The 12800-nt window shown below is 35.5% G+C and overlaps 1 protein-coding gene across 1 annotated transcript in view; it reads right to left on the minus strand.

The window, feature by feature from the left end:
• Window positions 1–10135, minus strand: part of nkd1 (NKD inhibitor of WNT signaling pathway 1) — a 45024-nt gene extending 34889 nt beyond the window's left edge. Inside the window, exons 1-3 of the mRNA XM_058089021.2 lie at window positions 9618–10135; window positions 9484–9516; window positions 9222–9325 (exon numbers count right to left, since the gene is read on the minus strand). Of these exons, the coding sequence (XP_057945004.2) occupies window positions 9222–9325; window positions 9484–9516; window positions 9618–9642 (162 nt within the window). The 5' untranslated portion in view covers window positions 9643–10135. The remainder of the gene's footprint in view (window positions 1–9221; window positions 9326–9483; window positions 9517–9617) is intronic.
• Window positions 10136–12800: the final 2665 nt, after the last annotated feature.

A 12800-nucleotide genomic window follows, 5' to 3' on the forward strand; every position in this document is an offset into this window, starting at 1 on the left:
ATTCAGGGCTCTACATTAAAATACAAATTATTTGCCCATGGGGAATCCTGAAGGTGAGAACTACTTGCCCCATTTAAAATGAAAATACGACTATAATGATATCATCTAATTATTGTGGCATCACATGACAATCTCAAATAAAGATGAAATGAGAGTACTAACATACTACCTTACACATGGTAGTAGTAGTAAGCAGTGATATTTAGTTTAGTTTAGTTGTGCACTACAATGAAACATTACTGAATAGACACATTTGTGTACTAGTAAAGTGTTTTTAACCCAGAAAAAAAAAATGCTCAAGGGTCAAACAATAATTTGTGAAGCAAAGGTGAGAAAAATACACAGAAATGGAAATGGTCTCAAACACGCGGCCCGCGGGCCAAATGTGGCCCGCAGGACACTAGTTTGAGGCCCCCGCCTTGATATGAAAGTTTAATGTTAGTGCGGCCCGCGCAAGTTTGATATGGATGCTGTATGGTATCATGTACCCAGAAAAAATGATTACGTTTGATTAATGTTCATGTTAAAAGGTTAAATAACTGTTAATAGTTATCCTCCCTATCCGTGTGGAAGTGGTACGTTTTTGGCTATTTAAGTTTAAAGGAAATAACTTGGAGGCTACCGTTTAGGTCGCTAGCTCTCGCTAGTTTGCGAGTTAGCATGTGTCTCAAGACCCTGCAGTTGTGCAATATGTTGTAAATAAAAAAAAGAGTATAAATGTGACTATAGTCGTGTTTTGTCATGTCTACAGGGCTCTAATAATGCTTTGTTCATTTTAATGTGAAAAAAATAATTTGTCTCCCCACCAACTATATGTGGTTTCTTAAGTTTTTATTATTTGCCGTTTTATTATTATTATTATATTTATTTATTTATTACTGATTGATTTTCTTTATTCTTGATTTATTTATTTTTCATCTTATTTTGTGTAGAATATATTTGAGAACAGTGGAATGTTTTATCAGAGCTTTTATTGTAGAAAATCGAAACCAAAGCAAAGTTTATTAATTTTTCTGTTTTTAATAAATGCGATTTTTTGTTTTTTTGGAAAACCTGATGCGGCCCAGTCTCGCCCAGACCCTAGCTCCAGTGGCCCCCAAATAAATTGAGTTTGAGACCCCTGAATTAGACCATGTTGGCAGGGACGCCATGATGGATGTTTCCGTAGTCAAAGGATCGCTGATTGGTTGATCGCGAACAAGAACGGGTGTGGGTCAAACGCGGACTGTTGACGACGGACCGCAGTCTAAATAAATAAATGATTCTGATTGGTCCATTTCAAGATTTGCAAGGATTGGTTTGCAAATTACCAGCGGAATTACGCAGTCCGTGTTTTACCAACACCTGACAAGAACCACTTTTAAAACAACTCTTCGGATTTACTTGCCCGAATTTTGTTTTAACTTGTCCCGGGCCATCGGTACATCGTTACTGTTGAGTATGTTATTATTACAGTAATTGGTTGATTCCAGACCCGACTATGAGAAGTGAATTTAGGCAAAGTAGGAATCATTGGTTTTAAATGGAGTATCTGTTTAAAATAACATATTTATGACTTACTAAATACGTTTTTTTGTTAATTGCAGATAATATAGACAATATTATTGTCAACATTATTTTCAGACTGTCATTCTGTCATCTGTGTCATTTTCATAGTTCATAGTGGATATTGACAAAATAAAGGGAGAAATAACCTGGAAGTTCATATCGTGTCCATGCAGACGTCACTTCAATGTAACTTTGTTTAGCGTGTTCATAATGAACAAAGCACTCATACGCTCTCATAGTTATCACATTTGTGCTTCTTTTGAACTAAAAAAAAAACCATGTATGCAGTGTATTGTTTTGATTCATTTTGCACATGCATGTGTGTCTGCTTCACAGTCAGATATCATCCGGATGCATGCCAAGAGATCAAAGTCTTCTGCGGGGAATGTGCGCGGAATCTTTAGAGGATTAGCAGCTGGGATTGTGCTTTTTTTTTTTTTTGTTTTCTCCCAATATGCGCCTTATGGAGTTTTTGGATAGCATCCTATCAAGGTGTCTCTCATCGCACAGCAAAAACTGAGATTGGATTGGCATTCATTTCCCGATATTTCCAATGCAATTCCCGGATTCCTTAGATGCCTGGCATGTTTTCCATGAATGAGAAAGTTGATTTTGCCTGAGAAAAGTAGGTATACTGACTATACTCTGCTATGTACTGAAAATGCGTCAACACACACACCCATTATTGTCGACACTCAAGCATAGTAGTGGTAGCACCATTCTGGGACTGGGTCCGGGACGGCATGAGTGCTGCTAGTACTGGTGGAGCTGTGGTTCATTGGAGCAGCATGAATTCATATATTGTGACACTGAAGCACAGCATGATCCCATGAGGGTTCCCTCACTCAGTTCATTCTGCTATAGAACCAACACGCCCAGATGTTGAGATTGATACCTCTTGTCATCCAGCCTGTTTGGTGGAGAGAGAGGAGGAAAGCAAGTATGCACATCAATATATCGAGTCCGGCAAAATGATCAAACTATCAATTACCGTGACAGGCCTAAGATGAGTGCTGCCGTCACAGGGGGAGATGCGGTTCATTGAGGGGACACATGAGTTCAAACATACATTAGCGTTTACATGAGGAGTTTTTCGCTTTCCGAATGGAATTTTTCCGAAAGAAATGGTATACATGGAAAGGAATATTCCAATCTCTTGTTTACATACGAGCTATAATCAACCAGAATAGTCAATGGGGCATGCCCAGTAAAACGTTAACATCAATTTTTTTGACACCCAAGTCACATTGAAATTGTCCGTACCAACAAAACTAGCAAGGTTTGTGTCGTGTCAACAGTGAAGCATGGTGGTGGCAGCGTCACGGTCAAGGGGCGGCTGCATGAGTGCTGCCGGTACAAGGACAGCAGTGGTTCATTGAAGGGAAACATGAATTCCAACATCTTGACTTAAATAAGACATAACAGTATGCAGCGGCATGGTGGTCGAGTGGTTAGCGCGCAGACCTCACAGCTAGGACACCAGGGTTCAATCCCAAGCCTCCGGGATTTTTCCAAAAACATGCTAGGTTAATTGGCCACTCCAAATTGTCCATAGGTATGAATGTGAGTGTGAATGGTTGTTTGTCTATATGTGCCCTGTGATTGGTTGGCTCGATCTTGAAGACTTTAACTGACAAAACCAGCATTTTCCAGTCTTTCAGAGTCTAGATGCAACAGTCCAGCATGGGCGTGGTAGCATCATGGTCTTGGGGCTGCATGAGTGCTACCAGCACGAGGGGAGCCGCCGTTCATTGAGGAGAAACATGAATTCAAACATGTGCTGTGAGATTCTGAAGCGGGGGGCATGATCCCCTCCCTTCACTTTGGAGGAGGGGGGGGCTCCAGTGTCGCGGTGAACACCCCCCCCCCCCCTTTCAAACGCCGTCTCGTTTCATCCAACCAACACGAGGCCACCGAGTAAACGCACCAAGCAGATGGGAGTCTGCGAGGGCAGAAGGGGGAGCCACTGAGGGGGGGGGCGATTTTAAAAGAAAAGGGGGGGAAACAAGGTTTTTTTTTGTAATCAATGAAAGGATGCAATAAAAGTAAAGTAGGATATCACATCAGAGAGTTTTGAAAGCGGAGAGTGGAGTCCTCATGGGATATTCAATATCCGCATAACATTTGATACTTAAGGGCGGGGCGGAGAGCAGGCTGCACACGGGGTATCACATGACCCCAATGTCATATGTCAAGACCCACCTGCCAACACCGCTCATAGTGACCTCACTGAGCCTTCAAGCTTACACTCGCATTAACGCCTATGGTGCAAAACCATTAAAAATGTCCGCTAGCTTGCAAAAGATCACATCATAATAGACAGCGGATTCATGCGAGTCGTGTAAGCATAAGAGAGATGTTGCCGTTGTTTACATGCACGTAATCTATGCCCAATGGCTACATTATCTTATCGAAAATACTAGATCATAAAGCAGTGTCATAAAATTTACTTTCCTTTAAAAAAAAAAACAAAAAAACAGCCTGCATCTCAGCCCTGTGTTTTTGGTGACAAAACATATTTTTATGTATTTTTTTTTATATAATTATTTCTTCTGGTACCCTTATTCCTGTAATATTATTTTATTTTATTTTTTTTTTAGTTTTTCCCTCTAACAAAAAACCTAACTATATATTATATATAAATAAAATTATAAATTAAAAACTATATTATATATTGTAAATCAAAAATTATTTATATATATATATATATAATCAATTAAAATTTATAATAAAAAATATATATACATTATGTATTAACATTTATTTAAAAAAAATTTACCCAGCCTAATTTTACCAAAATTGCGACTTTTTTTTGTTTTGTCAGTTTTTCCCTCTAACAAAAAACCTAACTATATATTATATATATTATAAATTAAAAACTATATTATATATTGTAAATAAAAAAAATATATATACATATATATGTAAAATCAATTAAAATTTATAATAAAAATATATATATACATTATGTATTAACATTTATTAAAAAAATTTACCCAGCCTAATTTTACCAAAATTGCGACTTTTTTTTGTTTTGTTAGTTTTTCCCTCTAACAAAAACCCTAACTATATATTATGTATTATATATATTATTGCATATATTATTATATATATATATATATTATATATATTATTATATTATATACGTATATACTCCCACATTCCAAAAACATGCTAGGTTAATTAGCCACTCCAAATTGTCCATAGGTATGAATGTGAGTGTGAATGGTTGTTTGTCTATATGTGCCCTGTGATTGGCTGGCCACCAGTCCAGGGTGTAGCCCGCCTCTCGTCCGAAGACAGCTGGGATAGGCTCCAGCATCCCCCGTGAGGACAAGCGGTAGAAAATGAATGAATGAATGAATATTAAAATTATAAATTTACTGGTCTTTTTTCCCCATTTTTAACGGTTGTTTCTTGTTAAATTTTTCCAATGTGCTGCGGGCCAATAGGTAAACAGCCGCAGGATGTGAATGGCCCCCGGGCTGCACTATGGACACCCGTGGTCTACATCTCCATGTGCTTGCCATTACAACAACGAGGGACGTCCAGATCCGCATTTTTTCGGCTTCTCATGCAATCAATGTTGGAACCAGACATTTTTCATAGGGGTGGCCAAGGTGAGACCATTACTTACACAGGGGTGGCAATAGGTTGATTCATGAAATGTCTAGATGGCCAGCAAGAGTGACCGAAGATGGCGATGGCCACTATGTACCACCACCACTGCAGGCACGGAAAGGAGGGGTAACTACCGCTCTAGCTACACAACCGATCCAAATTCAAACTATGTTGCGTTTTCTTCTTCTTCTTGCGGGTGGCGGAAGTCAAGGTAACCAGTTCTGAGAGGCGTTACCTCACCTAGCATGTTGGAAGTGCGGACCAGAGTTATAGCATTATCGGGAAATCTAGTGGCCCAAACTGATATTAGCTTCAAAATACAACGGATCGGCAGCCAATCCCCGATACCAACACTGGTTAAATAAATAAAAATAAATAAAAAAATAAATAAAAATAAAGACTTCTCTTCCTAATGCAATGAAAAAACAAAAAATGACTTCTAAAGAATTTTTTTCAAAATAAATAAACAAAATACAAATAAAAACAAAAAAGACTTCTATTCCTGGTGCAATGAAAACACAAAAAATGACTTCTAAAAAAATTAAATAAACAAAATAAATAAACAAAATAAAAATTAAAAAAGACTTCTCTTCCTGATGCAATGAGAAGACAAAAAATGACTTATTAAAAAAATTGAAAATAAATAAATAAAAATAAATAAACAAAATACAAATAAAAAAAGACTTCTCTTCCTGATGCAACGAAAAGACAAAAAATGACTTCTAAAAAAAAAATTTTAATAAACAAATAAATGAACAAAATACAAATAAAAATAAATAAAAAGACTTCTCTTCCTGATGCAATGAAAAGACAAAAAATGGCTTCTAAAAAAATTAATTAAATAAATAAATAAAAACAAATAAACAAAATACAAATAAAAAAGAAAAACATGTAAAATTATAGCATATAAAAAAATACTGACAATTTGTCAATATCCAATAAACGTGATGAAAATCAAATATCTAGAAACAATAGAAACAACCAAAAATTATTTGCCTTGATGCTAACTATGATTAACCGTGCTAACTTTTCATAGTATAGCGCCATCATCAGCTTGACTACTTTTATTTTTTATTTTTTTGTAAATTTAAAGCCGGATGTTAAATCTTTATTTATCCAAATGCTACACTTTGAGGAACGTTTGTGATACAGCATAACATACTGTTCTAATGGAATAAAAATACGTTTAGTAAGTGCATATTTCTGGTGGGATTCAGTTTTTGCAGGAAATAATCTTTAAACTACAAGAAAAACAAAAAAATATCGCCTTGTTAACAGTATCGTGATACGTATCGTATCGTAAGATTCTTGCCAATACACACCGCTACTAGCTACACTGCTAACAACTTTGAACTGACTTAAATATTCCGAACCAGGCTAGGGATTTAACCGTACGTTGTCAACAGTTGCGATAAAACAACCTTGACAAATACCTCAAACGACTTTAGACTGGTGCTGGATTAGTAGAAAGTTTGTCTTGTGGCCACCCCCCGCCTCCCCCCAATAAAGACCCCTATCACAAAGAACCCAGCATGTGAACTTGTATCTCGCCCGCACGACGTGAACTTTAACACAGCCGCCCCCGCATGAGCGCACGTCTTAGTGTGTCATAAAAAAAAAAAAAAAAACAACAAAGAATGTTTTGAATTCTTCTTTAAAAAGGAACGCCACACATCACATCGGTCTTGCAGGCTGCGTACAATAGATAGACACATTTCTACTCTCCGAGAGTGGGCGGGAAAAAAAAAAAAACATTCTCCTTTTCCCTTCACCAGCATCGGCCACCGATTCCTGCATCGTTTACAGGACGGCACCGCGAACCAAAGAGGATTAAAGCTCCTCTGAAGCAATTCCAAAAGGATTTCCCCCCTCCACTTGACAACAACAACAGCGGTTGTGTTCACGGCAAAGCCAAAAAAAATAATAAACAACAGCATGACCAACATTCCTCCTCCGGCTTTGCTTTTACGATCCTCACGTCACCAGACTGTCACCCTACAATGCTTTCAAGTCAAGCTTGATCTATTGTTGCCTTAAAAAAAAAAACAAACAAGACCTGAACTGGGCTAAAAACCAATATTTGATCCCAGAGAGAGACCAACAGACTGTTACAATGAAAACAAACCCGAGTAAAGACAATCTAATGAGGTCCAACAGAACAGTCGCATCAACAATTCTGACATTTTGCAGCAGACGAGCATGTCCGTTATGGTGGCCGTTTGCTTGTTCACCAGCAGAATTATGCAAAACACGACTTAACCTATTTCTGTGAAACTTTGTGTAGGAGTGAAGCACGGGCCAAAAAAAGAATTCATTACATTTTGGATTGAATCCGCGAAATTGTGTTTTTGATGCATGCAAAATGGGAAGAGTACATACTTTTAATTGTACAGCGTGTTATGGGTGACTAAAATCTGGCAAAAATCGAGTATTTTTTCATATGCTGTCACATATTCATGCTGTCACTGTGCAGTACGTCGTCCAATTAAATCTGGTGATAATCAAGTATCTGCCTATTTTTATTTTTTGGTTATTTTCATCTGAAAACAACCAAATGACGTTTTGTCACGTGTCAATGTTACAAAAAATCGTATGGGGCATACTGTTCATTCGAGGGTGCGTTATATTCGGTAAATTATTTTTTTGTTATCATGCAAAAAAATACAAAAATACATGTCATTTGATAAAAAATTAGTAGCTGTCGATTTAAGTCTGACAAAAAAATTAAAAATTAACTCCAGGGGGAACAAAATAATTTTTCTTGTTTACGATTAAACAAACAGCGAGCATCTCTGATCTTTATTTTTGGTTGTTTTTCCTCTGAAAAGGAACAAAAAAATTGCAAAAAAAAAAATTAAATGAAATTAATTAATTAATAAAATTAATTAATTAAATAAAAATTAAATTTGACAAAAATCAAGTATCTCCAGATTTTTCTTTTTTTTGTTTAAATCCAAAGAAACAACACAAATTATATTAATCAATTAATTAATTATAATTAATTCAATTAATTAATCAATTAATTATATTAATTAAAGTACATATGTGTGTACAGTACAAATAAGTACTATATATGTATATACTGTATGCGGATGTGAACAACACCAGGCGGTATAGCAGTGTCAAACTTGTAGCACTACATACTGGATATGCAAACAGTTGTGAGTGAATACAACAGCAGAAACAACTAAAAGGTATAACCAGGAGTAAATATTCCCATTCACAGTAATGTTCAGATCACTGAGGGTAATTTTGGATGTAATATTTAAAAAAAAAATGCAAGTGGCATGAGAGTCACCCAACAATGTTGCAAAAATCGTATGGGGCATACTGTTCATTCGAGGGTGCATTACAATCGGTTATATTTTTTATTTTTTTTAATACAAAAAAATACAAAAATACTTCTTATTTGATAGAAATTAGTATCTGTCGATTTAAATATGACGAAAAAAATAAAAAATATTTTTTCTTGTTTACGATTAAACAAACATCAAGCATCTCTGATCTTTATTTTTGGTTGTTTTTCTCTGAAAAGCAACAAAAAAAACTTGCAAAATTTGTAGGATGCTTAAATTACAATAAAAATTAAACTTGACAAAAAATCAAATATCTCCAATTTTTTTATTTTTTTTGTTTAGATCCAAAGAAACGACACAAATTATATTAATCGGTACAGATAAGTACTATATATGTATATACGGTATGCGGATGTGAACCAGCACCAGGCGGTATAGCAGCGGTAATAGTGTCAAACTTGTAGCACTACATACTGGAACAACTGAAAGTATAACCAGGAGTAAATATTCCCATCCACAGTAATGTTCACATTACTGAGGGTAATTTTGAATGTAATATTTAAAAAAAATGAAAGTGTCATGAGAGTCACCCAACAATGGGAACCAAAAAAAAAATCACTGCAAATACAAATATTTCAAAGTCCTCCACAGTGAGATGGTGTACAGTTAAGAGTATGTGTGTCACATTGTGATTAAAAAAAAAAAAAACAAACTTCATGCACAAGCAAGGAGGCTGCACAAAAAGTGGGAACTCACCCGGGTGCCCAAAGCGCACTTGGTCTTCAGGTGACAGTCTTGTTTTACCAGCCAGTCATCCAGTCCCTTCCGAGCCAAACAGGCATTAACTACAAAGCTGTCGCCTGCAACAAAACACAAATTTAGTTTTTTGTATTTTTTTTTTTTTAAATGGAGGAGGGGTGGGTGTCCATGCACATGTAGTCCACAAGCACCCCCCCATTTCCCTCTTGTGAGCCCCTTCAAAGTGACCCAAATGCTTCCCCCTTAAAAGTGCTCTTACCTTCTGGGCTCTCCCTCGCTTTGCAAATAGTGGCTTTAAAAATAAAAAAAAGTGGAAAAAAGAAAAGAGAGGACACAATGAACAACTACTACAACGCCAGGACTAATACTAATAAAAACAAACAAAAAGCTCACCATGTTTCGAGTGCAGTTTACCCATCTCTTGGCATCGGCGCACACCATCAGACGAATAATAGTCCAAAGAAGAGGAACCGTAAATGGCCACAAAAAGAGAAGAGACGAGAACGAGGGGGTAGATATATCCGTAAAGAGTCCGCGGAAAGAAGCGAGGAAGGCGGGTAGGAGCAAACACGTCCGCACGGCTGGAGAGCAAACGAGCCTCTGCTGTGATGCTAGGACCTCCCGTAAAATAGGGGGGTAGATGATTTCCGGTTAGCGTCTTTCAGAATAAAACTACTTCCGAAACAGATAGCTCCCTACTGTAGTTCATTGGTGTCTAAAATATTTCTACTAAAAGCTGCATATTGATAAATTGAAGGCATTGAAATGTAATTTCAGCTTTTTTTTTTTACAATAGGTACTTTTTGTTGCTCAGCGTGGTGAAATAATACATTTGTTAAAGATTTGTTGCTGTCAAAGCAGGTGGAAAGGAAGTACTTGGGTGGGTGTTATCTGAAAAACAAAAAATTACTTCTAAAAAAAAATAAAATGAAAAAAAAATAAATAAAAATAAAAAAAGACTTCTCTTTCTGATGCAATGAAAAGAAAAACATGAAAAATTATGGCATATTAAAAAAATGCTGAAGATTTGTCAACGTCTGAAAAACAACAAAAAATGACTTCTAAAAAAAATAAAAAAAAAATAAAATAAAATAAAAAAAGACTTCTCTTCCTGATGCAATGAAAAAAAACATGAACAATTATAGCATATTTAAAAAATACTGAAGATTTGTCAATGTCTGAACAACAACAAAAAAAGACTTATAAAAAAATAAAAATAAAAAATCAAATGAAATAAAAAAATATAAAAAGACTTCTCTTCCTGATGTAATGAAAAGAAAAACATGAAAAATTATAGCATATTAAAAAAACTGAGGATTTGTCAATGTCTGAAAAACAACAAAAAATGACTTCTAAAAAAAATAAAATGAAAAAATAAAATAAAATGAAAAAAAATTAAAAAAGACTTCGCTTCCTGATGCAATGAAAAGAAAAACATGAAAATTATAGCATATAAAAAATACTGAAGATTTGTCAATGTCTGAAAAACAACAAAAAATGACTTCTAAAAAAATAAAATAAAAAAAGACTTCTCTTCCTGATGCAATGAAAAGAAAAACATGAAAAATTATAGCATATTAAAAAAATAAAGATTTGTCAATGTCTGAAAAACAACAAAAAATGACTTCTAAAAAAATAAATAAATAAAATAAAATAAAAATTTAAAAAAAATAAAAAAGACTTCTTTTCCTGATGCAATGAAAAGAAAAACGTGAAAAATTATAGCATATAAAAAAATACTGAAGATTTGTCAATGTCTGAAAAACAACAGAAAATGACTTAAAAAAAATAAAAAATAAAAAATAAAAAATAAAATAAAAAAATAAAATAAAAAGACTTCTCTTTCTGATGCAATGAAAAGAAAACCATGAAAAATTATAGCATATTAAAAAAACGGAAGATTTGTCAATGTCCGATAAATGTGATGAAAATCAAATATCTAGAAACAATAAAAACAACAGAAAATGATTTGCCTTGATGCTAACTATGACTAACCGTGCTAACTTTTCATAGGATAGCTCCATCATCATCTTGACTACTTTTATTTTGAGTAAAAAGTGAGAAAACTTTACCCTACCGGTGTCCCCTATAGGTGCCCCCCGCTCTGGGACACGAGCAGGTTGGCGACACCCCCTTCCTCCTTGATTGATGACCATTTAATCCCACGCAAAATAGTCCCCGGCTTCATTTAAATGAGCAGATCATCCTTAGTTTTAGTCTTCCGCCTAATAACACATATTAGCGTTATAACAGCGAAGACCGGGGTCCCGGGGGACCCGGCCCTCGTGGTCAGTGCACATCTGGTCTTTGACATGAAAAGCTTGTAGAAATCTACAGCGTTTTTGGAGAAGATGAAAGGAGGCGCGAGAGCCCTTTGAAGTCTTCAAAAATATATAATAAAAGACAGACGCCACAGCGGCGGGGAAGAAGCTTGACGTGACCGACAGAAGCTGGCGACGACATCTTGTGACGAAAGTACCAAATTGTCCTCAAATCTTTCACTTCTTCCCGACAGTCCCTGAAGCTCAAATCCAAGCTGTTTGTATTGATGCTCCTTTGAAAAAAACGAAACAAAAACGGCCCATTTCTGTCATACTTCTCTCAAAAGGAGGTGTTTTTTTTTTTTTGCATTTAGCAAAAAAAGAAAAAGTGAGCAAATAATTTTATCATGATACATTATTTACAATGTACATTTACACTGTGTTTGCTGTCACATGTGATTTACAGACTAAATTATGAATGAAACATTAATGGAGGCATGGGAAAAAATAAGACACCAATCAACAAAAACAACCCTAAAGCTAATTTTGCGTCACATTGTTTTTTCTAAGATAAGCTAGCCGAAGTAGCTATCCTATTTTATTTTCAGGGATATCTGTGGCTAACATATCTCTACAATTAGCTGCTACAAAGCAAGCTAGCCTAGGTACGTTGTAAAACTTAATTTTAAAAACAAAATTGACTTCTTGACTTGGCTTTAAACATGGTCTCTACAGCTTTTAGCATGATAGCTTAGCCGTGCTAAGCTAAGACAGCCAAAGCCAACATGCACTAAACGCTTATCTCCAAACAATCCCAGCTAACATATCGTCTCTACGCTTGCTAGCATAGCTTGATCATGCTAAGATAAGTTAGCCACTGCTACAAGTTTGACACTTTAGCTAATCTTCTATTTAAGAAGTTGTCGAAACCTCATGATAGCTTCATTGTACTAAGCTAAGTTTGCTAGCCAAGGTAACATAATTGTCCAGTCAAAAAACATAAATATTAAAAATAAATCAAGTTAATCTTGTGTTTAAGTGTCAGAAGTTGGCGTTAAAATAGTCTCTCCAGCTGGTAGCACGATAGCTTAGCCATGCTAAGCTAAGACAACCAAAGCCAACATGCACTAAACGCTTATCTCCAAATAATCCCAGCAAACATATCGTCTCTACGCTTGCTAGCATAGCTTGATCATGCTAAGATAAGTTAGCCATGGCTACAAGTACAAAGATTATGAATTGACACTTTAGCTAATCTTCTATTTAAGAAGTTGTCAAAACCTCATGATAGCTTCATGTACAAAGCTAACACATA

This window comes from Doryrhamphus excisus, linkage group LG13 (genome assembly GCF_037039965.1).
Source record: "Doryrhamphus excisus strain RoL-2023G ecotype Guam linkage group LG13, RoL_Dexc_Guam_v1.1, whole genome shotgun sequence".
Lineage (NCBI taxonomy): Eukaryota > Metazoa > Chordata > Actinopteri > Syngnathiformes > Syngnathidae > Doryrhamphus > Doryrhamphus excisus.